The sequence below is a fragment of the Hoplias malabaricus genome, chromosome 5, assembly GCF_029633855.1.
Source record: "Hoplias malabaricus isolate fHopMal1 chromosome 5, fHopMal1.hap1, whole genome shotgun sequence".
NCBI classification, from domain to species: Eukaryota; Metazoa; Chordata; class Actinopteri; order Characiformes; family Erythrinidae; genus Hoplias; species Hoplias malabaricus.
This window is the reverse complement of record NC_089804.1, coordinates 29,826,831-29,850,560: the sequence shown is the minus strand read 5'-3', so window position 1 is coordinate 29,850,560 and position 23,730 is coordinate 29,826,831. Positions and strand designations below refer to the sequence as shown.

Here is a 23,730-nt window from a genome sequence, read left to right as displayed (position 1 = left end):
CATTACTGCTTCATCACACAGAAATGATCCCGCAGGAGGTGGGGAAAGGCAGACAACACAGAGGAGACACAGAACGCCTCTGCTCTTTCTAGCAAAACAAAAACTAAAACTGTGTTAAGGCAGATATTTTCGGTAAGGACACGCAGAGTGCAGTAATTGACGCAGAGTTTTTTTTTAAGTAGTTGGCCGTTGACGCCATTTGGAGAATGGAATGAATCTAGACATGTCCGCTGTTAGACAGAGGGTTATAGGCATAAACTCATTGCATTTCTTGTCAGATGGGTCCACTGGTGATTATGAATTCTGAAGAGTACATATATACGACGGTATTTCGTGTGAAGTGCTTATTTGTTGTAATGTATGTGTTGCGGATAGACGTAGCTCTTGCTGAGCTGCGGTGGTGCCACTGCGCCATTTTGTCTCTTGTGTTTAGCTGCAGTGTGAACCTGGGTACATCTGAATGGCCGCTCCTCATTCAGGCTTATTGTTTAAAGCTTTGCTCATTGGAAGCATTTCTATGAGCCACGTTTGACGATGCTGTTGGGTTGTATTTGGTATTATTGTGTTTACTTGCCCCTCCAAATGTTCTGCTCCCCTTTTCTGTCTGTTTTTTTACTGTTCTGGACGCCTCGGTTCTCTCCCTGAAATCACACTGCTCTCTCCCAGTGCCCGATTCGACCTGCTTTCTTTCTGTGGCCATTGCATTTGTTTTTCTGATAAAATAATTAATCTGCACTTTTACGCTTTCTTTTTGTTGCTTTATGGACAACTCTTTTGTTTGTTATTGATTAGTGCTGAAATGGGAATCTAGTGTTTTGCATATTGTTCCATTCCAAGTTTAATCACAAAGTCAGAAGGTTGGTTTGTTTGATAATTTGATTTGATTTGAAATGATCAGTTTTAGACAGTTGTAGGTTAATAAGCAGACGCTGTGTCAGTCTGCTCTGCTCTGCTCAGAGTTGCTTCAAAGGTTTTCTAAATGTCCCTGGAATTGGGGGTGTCACTGATTCAGTAGTATTTTCTAATATTTAGGAGTACTTTACTAATGTTTGAGTAATTTAGTTACTACAGATTTAGTAGGTGATGGCAATGTGTTTTGAAATGTGTCAGGTTTGTTGAGTGTGAGTGTAGATTTTTCCCTGGTGGGGAGAAAACTGTACAGGTTTGAAACAGAATTCCTGGGGAAATACCTAAATATTAATAATAACTGGTGAATGGAAGAACACTGAAAAAAATATTTATCATGTTAAGCTGCCTGGTTTAGACACATGGACATATTTTAGAAGTGTGATTGTTTATTTACAGACTTATGCCAAGGTTTTAAGAGCTTCTTCTAAAGATATATTTTGTATGATATATAGGAAAATAATACACATTTGCAGAAATCACATGTCAAATGAAGTTTTTTTTTTAGGGGAAAGGGGGAGGGGGGTGTAGTATAACATAGGCTATTTGTCAATAAAACATAAAATATAAACTTGGCCAAATATTATACAGGTTCTTTATTTAAACCTAGCATTTAAAAAGAAATTGTTCACCAAAATGTGCCTGTAATTCTAACAGGATGAACAAATGTTGCATTGGACTGTAGTGGCATACAAAATCATATTTAAAAAATATAAAGAAAACCGCATCCTGCTGCTGATTGTCTCATATTTTTATTTCTTCTACATCTGAACAAAATTGACAACACATTTTTAAAAATAATTTGTTGTTTCTGAAATTGCTTAATTCCAACTGATTTTGTTGGTATCTCTATGATTGGAAAAATTATTACACATTGTTTGCTGTCATACATGATTGTTTATGCTGGGTTCAGTGCGATTATAAAACATGTTGTTGTTGTTGTTGTTTTTTTTTTTCTCCCTCCTCAAACAAACGTGCTGGGTTTGCAGTTAGCCAATCCTCTGGTGTGAAACGACTGATGATCCGAATGATTGCTGAATCTGACCATGTCATAATAAAAGTTGAAATGTGCTGGTGCTGAATGGCATATTACAAGATGCATACTGGGCATTCCTGGTTACCTTGCTGTTTACATTGATATTTTTGCTTCCATTTATTCTTTTATTACAGTCAAGAGTTGATTTTAAATGCTTGCTGTCAAGATTGGCTTGGGTTTCATCCACAACTAGTAACGAAGCGCCACTAATTATACAGGTAAGCATTTGTGTAGATTTTAGTTTGGGATTAATCTTTTATAGGCTCAGATCTGTCTTGTTTTCCTACATCTCAACTCATGGTTTCTGGTGTCTAGGATAAAACCTAAGGATTTATTGTATACTGAAACACATTTTTGCACAATATGATGGGACCCACATGCCTGGTCCTTTTAATATATTATGACAGGTATTTAGTGAAATGTTCACACTGTAATTATATTTTTCCTTCAGATTTCAAGTAAATCAATTCAAATTTAAAATATTCAGCTCGTTGCCATGAACTACGTAGACAGTTGTGAATGGCAGGTGCTGAGTAGCAGTTACACTTGATCAGCTTGGCTAAAATGTACTTCATTAATGCTGTTAAGGGGCAGTTGCCTTGGTTTGGCATGGCAACAGGCATTGCATCACAATTTTTAAAACAATTGTTATATCAACATTAATTTAACATTACATAAACCAGCAGCTCATTATCTTTGGCAGTGTCCTTCATGAATGATTTCTTTGTCCAGGGTCCTTGTAATTTATCACCAATGAATATTACAGTTATAGCTTGACTTCTTAAGGTTGTTGCTCTCATGCTGGAGCATTTCATAAATGGTTTCTTACAATGAGATGTAGGATGGCTGTAATGATTGTGTTGGCACATTGCACTGATCAAATGTATTTTTATTAATTTCTGCTCACCGCCTTTACTGAGTTTCATGCACCGGTTCAATTATGCTCAATGCAGTGACATAGTACAATAATGAAGCTGTAGTAAGTCAATGGGACATGTGGCATCATGTTGCCTTGCTGTACCAGAATAAATACCTCACTAATCATTGTATTAAATGTGGTAATTACTGCCATAAATGTTGTTCACCTGTTTTGTAAATTTCTAAGGGGTTATGGGATGTAGTTGGTTTGAGTTTAGGTACATAGTCATAGCTTTCAGGTGAGTTTTTAAAATTGAAATGCTGTTTTCAAGGAAGAAAAAGTGCAGGATGTCTTTATCACATTTGGAAAGTTTTGTTTAACTACCAAGCATTACTGATTGTAGAAGCTCTGTGTGAGCATTATTGTTTTTGCTGCAGAAACAAGCCAGTCTACATAACGAGTTCTGAAAATGTAGTTTGTGAATGGTTTTGCTTATCACGAGATAAATGCATTTGTTCTGCTGAAGTTTTTATGTGAATGCTCAGATGCTTTGTTTACAATCATGTCAAACCTTCTCACCCTATTGCTCTCTTGTGGTTAGTATAGCTTCTGTGTGTGACTGTCCTTTTTAACCTTTTCTTGTCCCAGCCTGACAGTCATTGCCTTCTTTCATCTACAGGTGTGTGTTAAAAGCACCTCAGCATGGCTGTGGTCATCCGTTTGCAGGGTCTCCCCATTGTGGCGGGCACCATGGATATTCGTCATTTCTTCTCTGGACTGACCATCCCGGATGGTGGTGTGCATATTGTAGGGGGTGAACATGGTGAAGCTTTTATCGTATTTGCTACTGATGAAGATGCAAGACTTGGAATGATGCGAACAGGGGGGTCTATCAAATGTTCCAAAGTTTCATTGTTGCTCAGTAGCAAAACCGAGATGCAGAACATGATTGAGTTGAGTCGCAGGCGTTTTGAAACTGGTAGTGCAGAAGGGGCTCCAGGCAACGGCAACAGGTCGGGGCCTCCTAGCACTACTGGGGGAAGTGGTAGGGGTAGCTTGTCAACCACTGCACAAAGTTTTAGCAGTACCACTTCCACTACAGCCACCACAGCTGTCTCAATGAATGAGCCTGTAAACAACAAAAATGCCTCAACTTTTGCCTCAACAAGCATTGGAAACATGCCTGCTAACTTCAATAATTTCAGCAGTCCGAGTCTTAGTGTAGGGGCCACCATGACTACTGCCATGTCCACTTTGACTTCTGTACCTCCTCCGATACCCCCTTTGCCAAGTATGCCAAACTTGCCACCTATGCCACCCATGCCTGTTCCACCTCCTGTGTCCTCTTTACCCCCCGTACCAGCTGTTAACCCTCTCACTTCAGTGCCTCCAGTACCTCCCATGACACACATGCCACACATATCTGCTATTCCTCCTTTTAATCCAGGTGTTCCACCACCAGTTGGTCCTGTGACTGGTGGCCTAGCTCACTCAGGCCCCCCTCTGTCTCTTGGAAATCCAAATCCAATGTTCCTTAACCCATTGAATCCTCTTAATCCCCTCAGTCTCCAGGCTCATTTGAAATCAGCAGTGGGAAACCCAGATGACTTGTACCTACAACTTCAAGGCCTTCCTTTCAATGCCGCTGAAATTGAAGTGAGAGACTTTTTTCATGGATTAGATGTTGAGGCGGTTAGGATACTTCGAGACAACATGGGCAGAAGTAATGGTAGGGCTTTGGTTAAGTTTTTTACACCTCAGGATTCCTTTGAGGCGCTTAAACGAAACAATGCAATGATTGGCCAAAGATATGTGGAAATATCTCCTGCTACAGAGAGGCAGTGGCGAGATAGTCATGGATCAATCATGGGGCTGGGGAAAGGGGGTAATGAATCTGAACATAATCGGCATCACCGTGGAAGCATCAGTTCAAGTTCCCCTTCAGGTCGAGAACGTGCAAGGTCTCGTTCTCCTCACAAACAAGAATTCTGTGTGTATTTGAAGGGACTTCCATATGAAGCAGAAAACAAACAAATATTTGAGTTTTTCAAAAATTTGGACATTGTGGAAGATAGCATTTACATTGCATATGGCCCCAATGGTAGAGCAACCGGAGAGGGCTTTGTTGAATTTCGAAATGAAATGGATTACAAAACTGCTCTAGGGTGCCACATGCAATACATGGGCAGTCGATTCATTCAGGTGCACCCCATCTCTAAAAAAAACATGTTTGAAAAGATAGATTCAATTCGCAAAAGATTGCAGGGATCCCAGGGTGATCCAAAAGGTAACTCCTCAGAGGGAGGAAGAGGTGCCAGGACTTGTGCACACATTACAAATATTCCCTATAATGTGTCAAAAAAAGATGTACGGCTGTTCCTAGATGGAATTCAGTTGTATGATGACAGTCTCAAAGTACTAGTTGATGGAAATGGTAATGGTCTTGGTCAAGCTGTGGTACAGTTTAAGTCAGAAGAGGATGCCTTAAAAGCAGAGCGATTACACAGGCAGAAGTTAAATGGCAGGGATGCCTTTGTCCACTTGGTCACATTTGAGCAAATGAAGGAAGTTGAGAGAAACCCTCCACCACAGACCAAAAGAGGGCAAAAAGCTCAAGCAAATTCCCTTGCCCATGCGCATGCCCATGCCCATGCCCATGCCCAGGCCCAGGCTCAAGCCCAAGCCCAGATCCAAGTTCAAGCACCACATGCTTTTCCTGGAATGACTGGAGAGGAGTTCAGTTTTCTCCGAAATGCTGTTGGAAGCCTAGGTAATGGTCCTCCATTCGTCAACCCATTTGCTGCCCCGGGTAATGGACTAGCTGGTCCACCGCCTCTGCCACCACTTGGTACAGCTTTGGGTGATGTTTCACTTCCTATTCCTCCCCCTATGGTTGGAGGACATTTACCTGGGCCTATTCTAGAGGCTCCTGTATTTCGGCCTAGCAGCAGCAGTGCACCCCCTGGCTTTGTTGCAGCACCTGAGAGCCTGAGGTGCATTTCACCTTTTGATAATGGATCATCATCAAGAAAGGGCACAGGTCAAAGCCGTGGTGGGAGCCAGGGGCGTTCAGGGGGTTCTCAGCCTGCTTTTGGGCCATCCTCTGAAAATCTTAGAGGATCATCGAGTAGTGGTCCAGGAAACCCTAGGCCAATTATTGTCAAAATCCAAAATATGCCTTTCACAGTTACTGTTGATGAAATCCTAGATTTCTTTTATGGATATAAGGTATTGCCTGGTTCAGTATGCTTGCAATTTAGTGAAAAAGGACTGCCTACAGGGGAAGCAATGGTTGCGTTTGATTCACACGATGAAGCAATGGCCGCTGTTATGGACCTGAATGATAGGCCAATTGGTGCAAGAAAAGTAAAGATAACTATGGGATGAAAATCTGCTCCTCATTATCTTTGTTCTTGCTGGTATTATTATTATTATTATTATTATATTTTTATTGACAAAAAAAGGCATACACTTGTTTATTTGCAGAGCTTAAAGTGATAGTCATTTTTTATGTCTTTTGTACAAATGGATGCTAGACCTGCCTGTAAAATAGATTCATTAGGGAATATTTTTACATGGCATGGAGATATATATAATTTTTTTTTTTTTTTTTTTGGGATCCCCCCTCCTCTCGCCAACCTCAACATGCTCAAAACTAAAGTCCAATAATGTGATCTAAGATGATGTAGTATGTATTTAAAATACCTAAGGATACTTTTGCTAAGTACAAGTCGATACGTGTGTGCAAACATAGGCTGATTGTTATGCTGGAGTTTCCATACTGGCAAACATGTCATATCCCAATGTTACCTTCTCTGTTGATATTCTGTAAGGATTTTGCACTTCGTTTTCTTTAATCTAAATGGTGTGCTTTCTGCATTCTCAAATGGGGTATACACCCAGTGCTGCCATGCATGGTGTGTGTGCCCAAATATCTGAATTATTTCTAAAGGCTCAGTTTTTTTGTTTGTTTGTTTGTTTTTTCTTCTTTCCCTCTTCTTTGGCTATTAATGCATTTCCGTGTTTTGTCATTGTATGGTTTGCTGCCAGTGTGACATCAGTGTGGAATTATGAAGCATACCTATGAATGAGAAATGAAGCTAAGCCAGTGCGTTTTATGCACTGTAAATAGATCAGCAGGACTGTCAGTTAATTAATGCGGCAGTTTGATTTGTATATGATAGTTTTTTTTACATTCTTCTCTTGATCACTCTATCCTCATTGTGCTCTATTAGTGTTTTTGCTATGATAGAAATGTACAGAAACGTTGCTTTTTTTCATTTTTTTATTTTATTTTTTTTATTTTTTTTTAGATGTCAGCTCTAAACATTTCACTTTGTTTTTGATGTTCAGTTTATTTGCTGTTATGTACATGTATTTTTTTTTTCAGCTCAACTATTTTGTCAATAAAATGACATTCCCCAAATGATGATTCTGCAAGGTATTGTATTTTATCCTGACTAAATTTCTTTTTCAGTCCCAAAAAAGGATTAATAAAGTTGGTTTACTCTGTGCTGAACTTTATTTCAATTGTGTAAAAACAGCTGTTAAACTTGTTTTAATATTTCATTCTTGGATTTTCTTCTTCTGCCATATGCTGGTTCTATGTGCAGCTTTGCTTGCAACATGATGCTACCTAACCTAACATAATACCCGTGCTTAGTGGAGTCGATCTTTTAATTAGCAAATGTGTTGGTGGTTATTGCTTATTTCTTATACATTATTATGAATTATTTCTTCAGAATATAATTGTAGTTGGTTGAGTAGTGTCAGCTACGTCAGGCATAAAGAGTGTGAAATTTGGATTTGCTTTTAGGAATGGTTCTGCATTCCACAGCAAATAGAAATTTGTCAATAAGTAGTGCATGTTACAACCAAAGATACCACAAGCAGGTGTATGGGATCTAGATTTAGGAAGTGTGTGGTACTTTTTTGGGGGGAGAGAGAGAGAAACTTCAGCATTTTATTAATGTATTTTTTTGGTGAAGTTTCTTGTAGACCATCTTGAGACTGCATTGCATACTTTAAAAAATATATATATATTAAGTTCAATATTGGCTGACAGCTTGGAAAAAAAATTACATTTGTTGCCTTTTGTCATTTCTTGCTCTACATACTATGCTGTATATTTGATCATGGACTTTTGCTGTGGATTGCATACAATAAAGACACAATTTTCTGAGATTGTCTTGGTATTCTGGGCCATTCTTGGTTGCAGTAATAACTCATTTGTCACAGTTTCTTATTTAGAGAATGTGACAGTGTTACATAAAGCTGAATTTGAGAAGGAAAATGATTTTGACAATGAATGAGCACCTGATTCTTCTGTTGAATGTTTCACTTGAAGCCACCTGAGTGAGATTAGACCGGGAAGTTGATGTTAGGTTATTGATTTGAATAGACTGTTTAATGCTGCAACCAATCAAAACTATATCTTTGATTATGATGGGATGGGCAATATTCATTCATTCATTGTCTGTAACCACTTATCCAGTTCAGAGTAGGAATGGGTTCGGAGCCTACCCGGAATCATTGGGCGCAAGTCAGGAACACACCCTGGAGGGTGTCCTTCGGGTGGGCAATAGATTTTAATTTACAAAAGAATTTTGTGTCTGTTACTGTTTTTCAAACCTCAAACAGTCTAACAAATATATTGTAATGTTATTCAGATTTCCCACATAATCAGCATGATACATTTGAATTTTGTTGTGAAAAGACCTTCCATAAGTTGTATTAGTAAACTATCCTTAATTTTCTTTTTGTTTTGTTTTGCTGCCTATTGCGTGTTGAAATAACGCCTAAAAACAGCTCCCTTCATCTGAGATGGTTTGTGAAAATGAGATGGTTTTAAAGCTTGAAATTTAAAATGTGGGTTTTCCTTAAAGGATTGTTGAGTGATTTATTCTTTTGCCTTTTATCTACTGTGAGACTAAGAGTTGCTTGATTCATGTTAAAATGTTGATGCTCAAGTAGGGCTGGACAATAATTCAATATCAGTGTACATAAAATGTTTCAATAATGATTTTTAAACAAATTTTCAGTATATCAATATACGTTATTTACAGCGTCTCTCTCTGACTGATGGTCATTACATGGCGCTGTCGTGAGTTCAGCACTGACAAATCCAATAGGTTTATGTTTGTTGGCGATGTCATGTTCCTTGATTGTTTTTGGACATTTTTCAGTGGATTTTATACTGCACTCCTAAAAATAAAGGTGCTACAAAAGGTTATTTAGACGATGCCATAGAAGAACCACACAGAACCTTTTTTTGCTAATATGTTTAAATGGGTAAAATTTGACTAATGACTGTTAAACATTTTAAGAGGTTCTTCACATTCACATGTCTCTTAAATAAACATGGTTCTTTATGGAACTAAAATTAGTTCTATGGCATCACTCAAAGGACCCTTTGTAGCTGCTTTTATATTTGAGTGTGTTTATATCGCTATCTGAATTATATCAACCAGAATTAAGAAATATACTGTGATATAAATTTTGGCATTATCGTCCAGCCCTATGCTCAAGGTAAGTTTTGGGTCCACTGACTTACAAATAGTTCTTTTATCTGCAAGAAAATTTAAATGTGCCATACCTAGGTTTTCTTAATTAATTGATTTATTGGCTGCCAGATTGTTACTCATGTACCTTTTTTATTTTTTAATTTATTCAATGTGTTATCGAGCAACACATTTGTAGGGAAAATATGTCTAGTCACACTGTGATACTAAGCTGGTGCTGTAATTCAGACCAGATGTTGGAATCTCTGTAGGCTTGCCTTCATACGTGATTTTTAGTCTTGAGCTGCTTTTAAAACCTTGTTTACTGCTTTGTGCTTTTCACTGCAAATTTTGGCTGCATTTCAGTACTTGAAAGCCAGATGGGAAACTTTTCAACATGGCTGCAGTGCTCTGAGTATTAATAAATGCTGATACATATTTGAATTTGTGTAAGCTCAGTGAAATGCCAGTGAATAAAACGTTTATGCTGTCTTCATGGGTTATTCATACAGATATCTGAAAACCTCTTTTTTGAATCCTTACTTGTTTCAAGATTTAAAGCTACTGTTATTACCTTGCTAGTATGTGCATATTGTTCTTTACATTGATTGATTTTATTCTAGAATTTGATGTCCGGTTTAATTCAAATTTACATTTATAGAAAGCTAAAATATGCCTGGGTTTTATTCTTATTTCAGACTTGCCGGTTTGTGTTGAAACTGTACATGAAATATCTGCATTGGCCATCACTTTTTTTCATTCGGGTATATTTTAGATATTGCTTATAAAAAATGCACTACGTGTCCAGAAATACTTGATTATGGCTGTAGCAAAGTTATTCATGTGACCATGCTTTACTTCAGTAATTTTTAAAATGTCGGTTTGGTCAATATAGCTTTAAAGATCAATTTACCAAATAGTCATTACCACCAACTGGAATAAACACAGAATTATTTGCTAAGCTGTTGTATAATGTATTTATTACTAGCTGTTTAGAGTTGTGTCCATTGGTGTAAGAGTGTCTCTCCCTGCGAAGGATTTGCGCCCCCATCAAGGGTGTGTTCTGGCCTTGTGCACAGTGATTCCGGGTAGGCTCTGAACCCATCACCATCCTGAATTGGATAAGCAGCTACAGACAGTGAATGAATGTCTATAGAGTTGGCACCAGTGCATTGGGATCAAATTTGATGATACATGGTTGTATTATATTTAGGCCTGGTTATGTAACAAGTAAAGCTGAAGGTTCAAATGCTTTACACCGGAAGTAATTTATTCTTTGCTTTGTTTATGATAATGGTGCTAACTTATAATGAACGGCTGTGTTTGGAGGCACAGATATGAGGTAGCTAGGATGATTGACATGTATGCTGCCACTTAACTGTTTGGAATGACTCGTCATGTTAGTGGCTGATTTATTTAATAATAAATTTATAGACTGAAGTGCTATCACATAGATTCCAGAAGGTATGTTTATAGATTATTGTACAATATATATTAAATATCTTAAAGCATTTTCTTTGGGAACAACAATGTTTATTAATGATAATATTTATATATGAATTATTTACAGTAAGTTATCTGCCACAAAACTTGATAATGTTTTAAATATCAGACTATTTGGATGTTAAATGTATTAAATTATTCTGTTAATAGCTTCTAGGTTTTGTATTATCATTAATTTTATGCACATCTAAATATGCAATTTTCCTACTGATTGAAATCTATACATCTGGAAACACTTACCACTTTATACATGTATATTAGTTTGCAAACTGATTCCAAACTTCCAAACCCTTTTTAGCAGGATTTGTGGCTTGCTTGCACTGTCTGTCAGTGGTCGGTGTTGTCATTATAATTGTGTGATTTGACTGTGTGTGCTTAGAAACCCCTCAGGAAATGTTTTTGCCCTTGTTTGCATGTCCTTAAGGTGTGGGTTTTTTATGTATTTATTTATTTTAATGGGCTATGAGATGTATTGTGCACAAAATAAGTAGTCAGTGACACAGCTGAGCATTTTCTCTTTAAAACTGGTATACCAATGACAGATGGGCAGATTCGGACAGCCAAGATTTCTTATGCCATAAACCTAAGGAACCAATCCTTTCAACCTGAGGAGTGGAACTTTCGAGCTGCAGGCAAAAAGCAGAGGGTGGGTGGAGGTGGAGATAGATCAGTGCACATGAATGCAAAGATGTAGATTAGCGATTTCCAAGCCACTTGTAATGCATTCGATGGATTTTATCTTGGAAGTAACAAATATATCTTGTTAACAGAGATGTGTTTTCAGGAGTTTCTTAAACCATCAGATGTGCTTTTTAAAGATTACTATGAATATTATGATCTGATTCTATTCAGTGAACTGTTCTGAATGTATGGTTTAACTACGGGGTTCTGAGCATGGTTTGTTTTGGAAATCCTACTTAATACAATTGCCTTGTTCAGGAACTTGTTCCTGACGAATTTCATATTCTTTGAGCTCAAAGCCAAAACACGTTTCCACGCATTTCATTTGGAGCGTGATGTTCTCATATGTTTAGCGCGATCTGGAGCATCTGCATTGCCTGCGTTTTCTGCTTTTGTTCTGTTTTAATCATGATTAAGCTCTGTGTGGCTGTGAATATTCGCGTGTGGAATGTGGTTGCTCCGCATTAGTGCAGCATGCGAGTTTGCGCAGAAGGCGAGCGGTCGGGTTTTGATTGACAGGCGGATTGTCCAATAGTATCATCGTATTCTCGCGCTTTGACCAATAAGGCTAGTCGTTGCCTCTGCACCACCCCGATTTTACTCGTACAGGGTTTGTCTCCGGTGTTTCCTCGTTTTATGAAGGAGTTTGTTGGCTGCTGTAAAACGTTAAGGTTCGGTTTAAACTAATTTATTTGTGTACCTTTTTGTGCATTTCAAGGGTTTTGACGTGTGTCTTTAGCACGGAGATGCTATTAGGGTACAGGAATGCTAGAGCTCCGTGTTTCGGTTTACAACGGAAAATGTCCTTCCTTTCTCAGAGTCTTGCTTCTCTAATTAAACACTGCTGCAGTTAGAGAGCAGATACACAGCTTGTAACACAGAGGCTTTGCAAAACGAATGCTTAAATTAGCCGTAGTTCTGTGACTTGACGTTTTAAAACGTTAGCATTGCTGTTAAGTATCACTAATCACGGAGAGCTTAAATAGAAGGGTGTGGTAATGTGGATTATAAGGTTTGGGCGGTTGTAAAATTTTACTTTGTGTTGCTTTTATTTAGAGCTACATTTTACAGGGACGCTTCATTTCATTTTCTTATTTAATAATTTCAGAACTTGTATCCATTGTGATATTTTCTCTTCCTATAACATATTTTCAGTTATTCAAACCGACATTGCACCCTCCTCTTCCTTTTTTTAAGAAGTTGTTTCAGTAACTCAAACTCACTCAGTACCTCCTTCTTTTTCAGATGGCGACCCAGTGTGTGACCAAGGTCGAGCTTTCAATTTCCTGCAAAAACCTCCTGGATAAAGATGTGGGCTCTAAATCAGACCCCCTGTGTGTCCTTCTGCAGAGTGGGGGCGATGACAAGTGGGTGGAGGTAAGAAACCCAAATGCTTGTCTACTAAATGTTTTATTCTACATAAATAGAGATACATCGTTCTGACAAAATCCTTTTACATAATTGCCAGTGCAATGCCTGCTCCCTAAGCTAAACCAAGCAGAAGCATATGGATAAACCTTTTAGAAATTAAGGCAGACATAGCAGAACAAACAGATTTAATACTCTATCATTATTATCCTAGTGGATGAACCGGTTTGTTATGTATGTTTAGAATTGATGATTATATAATTTATTATAGAGAAATGTGTAACGCATGTGCAGGATTTTTGTCATTTTAACTGATCTCTAATACATGTTAAAGAAAACATATTTAATTTAAATAGAGATTTACTTGCCTTCTCGTTTTTCAAATATTGTTAAAGAATAAAATTAAGTCTGCTTGTTGCATCATCATTCTTATCTGTTTATGTACTTGGAGGTAAATGTTTTATGCTGTGGTTTCCTGCAGGTGGACCGTACGGAGAGAATAAAAAACTGTCAGGACCCTGAGTTTTCTAAGAAACTGAGCATTGACTACTATTTTGAGAAGGTGCAGAAACTACAGCTATGCATCTATGACATTGACAACAAGTCAGTTGACCTGAAGGATGATGACTACTTAGGAGGTTTTGAGTGCACTCTTGGCCAGGTACGAAAAGTTAAACATGACATAGGAGTTATTGGTTCTATTTTAACTATTCCTTGTACTTTTTAAATTTATTTGTTCTTTTTTTTAAATAATTGAAAACAATGTAAACTTGCATGATGATGTGATGCCACCCAACCTTTTTAATGCCGGTCCCAAAGCCTGGATAAACAGGGAGGGTTGTGTCAGTATGGGCTTTCAGCAATAAACTCTGCCAATTCGATACTGTGGATCAGTTGATCCACTGTGTCGATGCCTGGGAGCAGCCAAAGGATGATGATGATGATTAGAAAATCCTTACATTATTTTTTTTGTTTTTTCTGTTTGTCGTAGATTGTATCAAGTAAGAAGGTTACGAATCCCCTTCAGCTGAAGAAAGGTAAACCAGCTGGAAAAGGCACAATAACGGTATGTGTCAAAATACTTTAGTCACTTTATTGCTATGCAAAACAATGGTACAAAACTTTTCTTTAGTGTGATATTCTGATAAGTTTGAGTCTGATCAGCTTAGTTTTTACTCCATTTATGATTACTTTTTTGCAGGTGCCACAGTCCGTAAGCACACCATGGTAATTCTCTTGTGGTATTTGCATGTTTTAGTGTGGCATCCTTATCTTGCATAGGGCAGTTAAGGTTCCTCTTTAAAGAAGAACCTGATGAAGCTGCAAAATTTCTTACACAAATGTCTTCAGTCAAGAGTGCTGGTGTTTGCCTATAGATGCCAAACCTATAGGCAAATGCATCGTATTGCCTTGCCTTGACTTATAAGCGTTCATTGTCATTTTCTTGTCTTCTTGCCCCATAGTCTTGTGTGCTGTGTCTGTTGGCAACTTCAGTAGTGAAGATGTGTAGCATCGTTTTGAATATGCGTTGAAATATCTGGCCTCATAAGGATTGCAAATATATATGTATTGTGTCTGATACCAATGGCAGATTTTACCTTTTTGCATTTTATGATTTTATGCAATGTTTCCCATGTCAAAATAAGTCTAAGACAAGTTTCTGATGATGTTAACTGGGTGAATCCATCCTTCTAGCTGGATTGAGGTTTTCAAATGAGTTATTAAACAGTTGTTTTTGCATTGTTAGTGTGCATTCCTGCATCAGTGTACATAGAAACATTTAGAAACTGTTTCAAATTGGCATTAAATCATACTGCTGGCATTTTAAGTGCAGCTGTAGTAGTGACAAGTTATTGATTGTCCTGATTAGCTGTATATTATATATTATTAATGTAAAGTGAACTTATATATGCAGTTTGTAAACCTTTTTTATAAATTGCTTTTGTTTATGTCCTCTAAAAAAGGTTGTGGCAGAGGAAGTAAAGGACAACAGAGGCATTGTGCTGGAGGTGGAAGCCAGAAACTTGGATAAGAAGGTAAAAAGATGCTCATCAACTCTTATGGACTATCACGTTGAGCAGCATGTTAATGTTGTGGCCCAATGGAAAGTGTTACAACTGAATTTTCACTTTAGCCAAACTATTATTCATATTTGTAATTCTGTCTATATCTCTCTCATTCCACTCGGACAGGACTTGTTTGGTAAATCTGATCCTTTCTTAGAGTTCTTCAAGCAAGATGATGATGGCAAGTGGTTGCTAGTCCACAGGACAGAGGTGCTTATTTCACTTTTATAACTTTAGTTTATACCTTTCTCAGTGTGTACAATTGTAGCTTTGGTTGCCATCATTGACATCTGTGTCTTTCATGGGATTTAGGTGATTAAGAATAATTTGAATCCATCTTGGAAAAAGTTCACAGTTTCTCTGCAATCATTCTGCAATGGTGACCTGAACAAACCTGTTAAGGTATGTAGGAGTGCTGCAGGAAATTTTGATGCTGTACGTGTTTAGCATTCATAAAAGAAGCACTATGCGATATTTGTACATTAAAATTACAGCTTTAAAATCATTGTGATGCTCCACTTAGCTGTAACAGAGAAGAGAAACTCTGTTGTTGCTACTCTGGGCTTAGCACTGCAGAAACAGCACTATGTAACCACCACCCCTCCATTCTCTTCCTCACTGAAATCAGTGCAATGCTGTAAAAGTGAATTACAGTAGGGGGAGCCCCAGGAGCAAAAAACCTAAATCTTACTTGGTGTTCCTTTTTAATGGATATTTATTGTTTGTTTGTTTTCTAAGAATATGGTTTCATTAATTTATTGAAGCTTATTGTGTAATTGAAGCCTATTAAGCATATTAGCCAGGTATATACTGAAGGTCTATACATACATGTCTCTTACATGCTTTCTCATTTATTTTGCTCAGACTGGATAATATTTAAAATGTGTTAAATGCAGTAGTGGATGCTGTGTTTTACTGCTAGGTGGCTTGTTATGATAAGGATGAAGACACCAGCTCTGACTTGATAGGAGAGTTCACTTGTCCTACAGGCAAACTGCTGGAGGCAAAGGACCAAGGGGTGAGCAATGAAGCAGACATTCTTTACCTTCCACTAATATGTTCTCTCTGACTTCCTCCACATAGGTTCACTGCTATGACTATGATAATGATGGCTCACATGATCTGATTGGTGTTTTTCAAACTAATGTGTCCGAGCTTCTGAAAGCAGACAGTGGTTCTGCGGTGAGACTGTCTTTACGAACAGCTTGCTTTATTTAATCTTCTGAGACAATCATGTACTGCTGTCTATGGAATTTGAAAGCTATATGTATTGTTAATGTTTTGTAGGTGGAGTTTGAATGTATTCATCCAGAGAAGCAGAAGAAGAAAAAGAGCTATAAGAATTCTGGCGTGGTCCGCATTAAATATTGCAAGGTGTGTGGGAGGGGTCAGTTAGTTTTTGCTTTGACACAAGAGGATTGAGAGTGCAACAGTCATTCGTGTCTTACATCCCAAGGAGCTCAATTGGCCTTGCTCTTTTTCTGGAATATACTTAATGCAGTGGTAGCCAGCTGACTTTGTGCAGTTTCCTGATGTTGCAGTATTGGCTGAAAATATTTTCTGTGCTAGCCTTCACAGGTAAAATTTCAGACCTGAGAAGGCCTTGCTAAGACATGAAAATGAACATGAAAAAGCACAAACAAAACTTAATCATCTGTAAAATATTGACTGGGAGCTGCACTTACCTCTGTCCAGAACAGCAATCTCATAATTTGCGTAAACCTGTTTTTTATCTCCTAAATTTATGTTGAATGCATAAAATTATGTCTTTTCAAAGTTTACTTTTCCTTAAATTCTGTTTTCATTTACTGTTTATTTGCAGATAGAGGCACAGTACACATTCCTGGATTATGTGATGGGAGGTTGCCAGATAAATTTTACGGTAAGGTGAATGAATACAATCAGTGTTTTAAATGTAACTTTATTTGATACATACAATTATACAAACCCATTTCCAAAAAAAAAAAAAAAAAAAAAACATTTTTGTAAAATGTAATAAAAACATTAATCTGTTTTATTTCCACCCCAAATTCTATTAACCTTATTTAATAGACAAAATTGCATAAAAGATTTTCATTTTATACCAACCAATCTGATTTGTATTTTATAAATATAAACAAATGTTCAATTTAATGCCTGCAAAACACACTAGAAAAGTAGGGACAGCAAAATAAGAATAAAAAGCTGAAGCATTAGACAATCAGAAGTTGAATATAAAAGTTATAAATAGTGCTTAGTATTTGCAAGTAATAATATTCTGCTGTTCATCACGTCAGGCAAGGCAAGTTAATTTATAGCGCGCATCTCATACAAGGCCAATTAAGAGCAAGAATAAAAATAAATAAATAAAAAAAAAAACATAAAGCATTTTAAAGGAAGCATATGTTTAAAATGATATAACAAAATAAATATTAATAAAGAACATGCCATTCCAGAATAAAAAGTGAGGATTATTTTAAACCAAGCTGTAGCTGCTCAAGCATGAATATTTTCAGTCTTGATTTAAACAACTGAAGCTGTTTAATGGTCTTTTTGTAAGTCTTTTTTTGTAAAAGACTGTTACTGTAATCAATACTTCTAGAAATAATAGCATGGATAAGTTTCTCCAGGTCTGATTTGGTCAGAAATTTCTAATTTTATTGATATTTTTAAGATAGAAAAATGCTGAGATAGTAACTGCTTCAACATCGCACTAAAACTGATATGAGTCCATTAATACACCAAGGATTTGAGCCAGTTCTATAGATTTGAAGGCTCTTCAGTCCAGATACACAGCCAATCTGTCTCGCTGCTGTTCCCAAATAGAATGTTCTCTGTTTTATATTTATTCAGCTGCAGAAAGTTGTCTCATCTAGTTAGTGATGAGTTCAAGGCACTTATACAATGAGTCAGGACCAGAGTAATTTGGGCACAGGGCCAAGTCTCATCGGCATCACTGCGATACGACAGCCCATAGTCTTGTTGAAGCGTGTTTAAATTAAATAAGAGTGGACCAAGAATCAAATCTTGGACACCACAGGTCACTGGTACATTCTCAGAAATATTATTTTCTGTTTCTACAAAGTAGTTCCAGAACTGAACCATCTTAACTTCATGAGAAAAGTTTGGCTTTGTATCCATTGAATGCATTCAGTGAATTCATGGGCTACAGATCTGGTGGACATTCCTGCAGTCAGCATGCAAATTACACGCTCCCTCAGAACTTGAGATATTTGTGGCATTGTGCTGTGTGATACAACTTCACATTTTATTGTGGCCAGCCTATGGCACCCCTGTGCATTAATACTGTCTAATCAGCATCTGTGAGGTGGATGGATTATCTCTGCAAAAGAGAAGTGCTCACTGACACAGAAGAAATTTTCTTTGTCCTTCAATACATTTTTGAGTGAATATCGTGACAGATTTCAGTTTTGATGAAGTTTGTAGAAAGTGTCCCAATTTTCTTTTGTATGGAATTTTTGTAATATTTTTATAATTACGATTGACAGTCACTTTCACTCAGATTACTTCATTTTACTACTTACATTTTGAACAGTAAATTATTGTCTGGCAGCTGGTGTAGTTATACCTCTGTTTATTAGGTTACGTTAATGTTGAACAAATACAGATCTGATGTCTGAATGGGTTTATGGTTACAGGTGGGGATAGATTTCACTGGCTCAAATGGGGATCCTCGTTCTACTGAATCTCTGCATTACCTCAGTCCCAATGGGGTGAACCAGTACCTTACTGCCCTCTGGTCTGTGGGTCAGGTGATCCAGGACTACGATACGTAAGTGAAGTGCTTTTAACCCCTTATACATGGCAGCTTTACCCTGACCACCACCTTGTTTCTGCACTCACTGTCCATTCTCACAGCTCCATTGACCATAAAGAAGCACTTTGTAGTTCTACAGTTACAGATTGTAGTCCATCTGATCCTTTGCTTAGATGTTTGCCTCCTTTCACCCTGTTCAACGGCTATGACCCCCACAGAGCTGGTATCATTGGGTGGTGGATCTTTCTCAGCACCGTAGGGACACTAGTTGGGTTTCCATCCAAAATGTTTGCATATGTTTATATATATTTGCACTTTTTGTACGGCAGGGACAGCATCGAAAGGGAGAGTGTATATACACACAGATCATATGCTTGATGTAATATTTATTTGCTGGGGTCTGTGTGGTTTCTGTGTGTGGTTCTTGTTCTTAATGTTTTGAGAAAGTAAAAAAAAAAAGAGAAGTGGTCTCTGACTTTTGCTCAGTGCTGTGTTTACAATATTCCACACGTGCTCTAAAATGAGAAGCTTGGATGCTGGTGTGAAAACAGAGTGATAAATTGCAGAGGAGAGAAGAGGAGGGAGAGTCAGGGGAGTCTGCTAAAAGCCTGTGGTTGCGGGGCTCTTGAGGTGAGGGGTGCTGTGCCACATGCTCAGTGTGTATAAACCAGCTGACACATCATTCTTTATTCAAAAAATCCCTTTCCACCGCCCTTTTGCGCTTATTCTAATTTTTCCACCTATAGATTTTTATCCATCTTTTATCCATTTAAGGGTTTTTATGTGCATCTTCATAATTAAAAAAAAAAAAACACTATCAATCAAATTATATTTATATAGCACTTTTCACAACCGAAAGTTGTCACAAAGCAGCTTTACAGAGATCTGAGAGGTCCAAGCCTCCTATGAGCAAGCTAGGGGCAACGGTTGCAAGGAAAAACTCCCTTAACACATGAGAAAGAAACCTTGAAAGGAACCAAGACTCATACTGGGAACCCATCCTCCTTGGGTCGACACCAGAGCACAACAGAATAACAGAAAAGAAGTAAAAGTGAAATGATGACAGATAAATGGGTTATAATAAAGTGAATGTAGAATATTAGCGATATATGAGTCTGAGGAAGGAGGAGGTGGTCAGTGATTCTGTGGGAGGTAAAAGTAGATGCAGAGTTCATTTGAGATAAAACAGAATCCAGGCATGGCCAAGACCAGGATACATAGGGTCAGGGGATGGATCAGATGTGTTGGTACGATTGGATCAGACCCTGAAGGTTCTTTATTTATTTATTTTTTCACAGTGTGCCTTGTCACTGTCTACTTTTAGACACTTGAACTTAATTGATATACACTGTAGGTCAAACTTGATGTACAGTTTGTGTTGCTCATCTTCTAATTCTTTATCAGTGCTTACTGGAAGACTTTTGGCCGGATGTTTGTTTCTGATCCATTTTACATTGAACATTTGAGATTGCATAATGCATATGGGCTACCATTAAACTGCAACTGTGTATTAAAATTGTTGGTTTATGGGTTATCCTCTCAGGTTACAGTTCTGAAGAGGATGGGTTTTAGTGACACAAAGAATGATTTAACACTTACCACTAAGCGTCAGTAGATGGCAGTATGGACATTTTATAATGGGCTTACTTCTCACTTTCTCCTTATAGGGACAAACTATTTCCTGCTTTTGGTTTTGGTGCTCAAGTGCCTCCAGATTTCAAGGTTTTCTTTACATTTTCATTGGGCTGAATACATTATTTTAAACTTTAACACAAATTGAGCTTCTCTAAATTGACATTTTATCCCACAGGTGTCACATGAGTTTCCTCTGAACTTCAACCCTACTAGCCCCTACTGCCAAGGTTAGTTTGTAGTGATTACCCAGCAGATAACACTGGTAATACATTAAGTAAGACAAGGAGGAGTTCAGATAACGACTCTCATTCCAAATTTGCTTTGTAAATGTGGTAAATGAAACTGTGATAACTGGCACCATCTCTGCTGTCGTTTTCCTGCAGGTATCGATGGAATAGTGCAGGCGTATCGCATGGTTCTGCCACAGGTCCGTCTCTACGGCCCCACTAACTTCTCCCCCATCATCAACCACGTAGCTCGCATTGCTGCTACAGCTGCCCAACAGCCGAATGCTTCAGTGAGTCAAAAACAGCACAGATTATTGTATGTGTTTTGTTAACTTTCAGATGAACAAAGTAAAAAATTGCATTTTTTCCCCCTGACGTTATATAATCTATTTTATCTATAAATGTGTGTGGCCTGGTTCAACACAATTTCCTAACCAATTTCTTTAACTAGTAAATGTTGTTTAGATATAGTTTTTAGAAATTCTGTTACTGTTTTAAATTGTTTATCCTCTGTACTCAATCTCATGTTTTATTTTACTTTTCCCCTTTTCTCCTGCATTCCTACTTCAGCAATATTTTGTGCTGTTGATTATAACTGACGGCGAGATCACTGATCTGGATCAGACAAAGCAGTCCATAGTGAACTGCTCCAAGCTGCCCATCTCCATCATCATAGTGGGCGTTGGAGAAGCTGATTTCAAGGCCATGGAAGTTCTGGATGGTGATAATGGTGTGCTAAAGTCTCCTACTGGAGAAGCAGCAGCCAGAGACATCGTTCAGTTTGTGCCTTTCAAAGATTATGTCAATGTACGTGTCTCCATTTCAAACACAAGTGAAACAATGACAAAAGTTTGCTAGTATATCATCATGGGGTTCTCTACCTCAGTATAGAACAAATGTTATAATCAGTTTTAAAATATAGTTTTAACAATTAATGGTGGCAACAATTGAAAATGACTAATTCTTCTGTGTGCGCTTTGATCTCTTTCATTTAATAAATCATACTTTCTGGTTTTTGATTCTCTCCTCAGGCTCCTAGAGAAACTCTGGCCCAGACTGTGCTAGCTGAGGTACCCAACCAGCTGGTGTCATATTTCAAGATGAGAAACCTTGGCCCAGTCAATCCTCCTGCTCCCATGAAGTAGAAACAGGAACGATCACTGAAGGGCTGCTCATAGGGAATACCATTATGTTAAGACTGCTTTTGTTTTATGCAATTGATGCCAATTATGCATGCCATTGTTAGTTTGCCTTTTAGCAGACTATTGATATAGATTTAGCAGTTTATTTTTGGCCCCTAATGCTCTTGCACTGTGAGCGCACTACTTTTCTCAGGCATTATAACCATGAAATGGGCTTTACAACACATTTTAAAATATCTTTGGTGATTGGCTTCCTGTCTTGATCTTTTTCTACCTTACAGTTAATATGCAGTGGAATGTCGAATTTTTTTTTGGTAGGGGGTTGGGCATTCTGTAGGTGTGGTTATTGATTAGTTGTGTGCAGGTACAGTTCCTTGAATCAGTGTTTCTCAGCCCTGGTCTGGAGGCAACCTGACCTAACCTGCACATTTTAGTTGTTTCTGTTCTTTAACATATCCACTGATCTAACTCTGAAATCAATTCTTAGTTAAGGGATCAGTTGAATCAGGTGCGCTGGGAGAAGGGACAGCGATAAATGTGCAGGGCAGGGTGCCTCTTGGATGAGGGTTGAGATACACTGCCCTAAATTGCACACTTTCATCTTTTTTGAGGACTTTTAAAAAAAACATTTTTACACACATGCCTTTCTATTGTACAAGACATTAAACACAATTAACAATCTAAATTCATCAAGAGTCTGAATAGGACTTTCTGTGTCAGCCCATTACATATGTTTATTTCTCCTCGGCCATCTGTTTATGAAGTGATGCTGTTTAAAATAATATTAAGCCTTCTGCTGTGTTTTGCTCTGTCATGCAGCACAGATATGTGATAATTATGATTGTGAATTTGGCATTTTTTACAGAGTTAGCTGATTCTTTTTGGAGTATGCTCATATTAATGGTCATTTTAATGGGGTTCTTAGGCACTAAACAGTTTCTGATATTCATGTTAAATGCTGTTGTTTGGAGCACACTAGTAATTCTAAGGGTAGCAATAATGTATCATAATTGCACAAAATTACCAAGAAATAAAACAATCAGGAATGAAAAAGTAATGTTAAATGATCACATTTAACTCACTTTAGTGTGCTTGTTGGTTTATTTTTGACATGGTGTAAAGAATATGCTGACAATTTAAAAAAACTGCTAAACACTTAATAGATTAAGCTTTAAAAAAAAATCATGAAATGCCTTATAACAATGCACTTTTTTACAGCATAATATTTCATAATTGCTTCTGAAATGTGGTTTCCTTTTTTAAGATTTTAGCAAGATATTAAAGACTCAGTTTTGGTGCAAATGCACTGCAGTGTAATTTGAAGATAATCGTGTATTTGTGTTGATTAGTGAATCATTCCTTTTTTGTTGTTAAATTGGTCTCTCATATAGACTTGTGGCCCATGTGACATCTTTCTTTAAAAGGTAATTGCACCCCAGTTTGACTTTTTAAAAAAAAATACTCAAACTGTGGAAATATTTACACAAATCACTCCAAACAGTGCAGAAATACTCAGGTTCTAGGCTTGTATATGTCCCATATTTATAAGTGCCTCATCAGCCCACCTGTATATCAAGACATATATCAACATATATATATATATATATATATATATATATATATATATATATATATATATATATATATATAAAATTAGCAGAGCAATATGTTAAAATAAGCTGTTAAAATACGTCTAATTAGTGTGTATGTGTAATTAGCTTAATGTCTACCAGAAATAATACATCTTACTAGATTAGCAAAATAAAATATATTTGCCAAATAAAATTAATATACTAATTTTGCCAAATATGCATCTGTTTGCACCTATGACATTTAGAGGTAATTCACATCATGTAAAAAAAAATGACCATAGAAAACCTTACAGGACCACCACAAGGAGAATATTTCCACTAGTAGCACATCTGAATTAGAAGATTTCTAAACTCAGTTCCAATGTTTTTGTTATTGTATGTTAATGCCAACATGCTACAGTCTCATCTTGACAAATGTTCTTAGGCACTTGGCCAAATGCCCATTATTTTTACAGATA

General features: G+C 37.3%; 2 protein-coding genes across 6 annotated transcripts; both read left to right on the top strand.

Moving 5' to 3' along the window:
• Nucleotides 1-23,286, top strand: cpne1 (copine I). 5 transcript variants are annotated; one of them, XM_066672507.1, is made up of 17 exons: nucleotides 81-132; nucleotides 2,077-2,160; nucleotides 12,731-12,862; nucleotides 13,335-13,514; nucleotides 13,845-13,919; nucleotides 14,818-14,889; nucleotides 15,046-15,129; nucleotides 15,232-15,321; nucleotides 16,003-16,101; nucleotides 16,207-16,293; nucleotides 16,742-16,801; nucleotides 18,558-18,691; nucleotides 20,344-20,398; nucleotides 20,487-20,538; nucleotides 20,695-20,828; nucleotides 21,109-21,345; nucleotides 21,570-23,286. In XM_066672507.1, the coding sequence occupies exons 3-17, from the start codon at nucleotides 12,731-12,733 to the stop codon at nucleotides 21,681-21,683; spliced, it is 1,605 nt and encodes a 534-aa protein (XP_066528604.1). In that variant the 5' UTR covers nucleotides 81-132; nucleotides 2,077-2,160; the 3' UTR covers nucleotides 21,684-23,286. The 5 variants fall into 5 exon arrangements, with proteins under 5 accessions (XP_066528602.1, XP_066528604.1, XP_066528601.1 ...); XM_066672505.1 differs by lacking the exon at nucleotides 2,077-2,160 and having other exon boundaries at nucleotides 1-132; XM_066672504.1 differs by lacking the exons at nucleotides 81-132; nucleotides 16,003-16,101 and adding an exon at nucleotides 15,842-15,937.
• On the top strand, nucleotides 841-8,431 carry rbm12 (RNA binding motif protein 12). Its single transcript, XM_066672502.1, has 3 exons — nucleotides 841-857; nucleotides 2,077-2,160; nucleotides 3,481-8,431. The coding sequence occupies exon 3, from the start codon at nucleotides 3,504-3,506 to the stop codon at nucleotides 6,186-6,188; it is 2,685 nt and encodes an 894-aa protein (XP_066528599.1). The 5' UTR covers nucleotides 841-857; nucleotides 2,077-2,160; nucleotides 3,481-3,503; the 3' UTR covers nucleotides 6,189-8,431.
• Nucleotides 23,287-23,730: the final 444 nt, after the last annotated feature.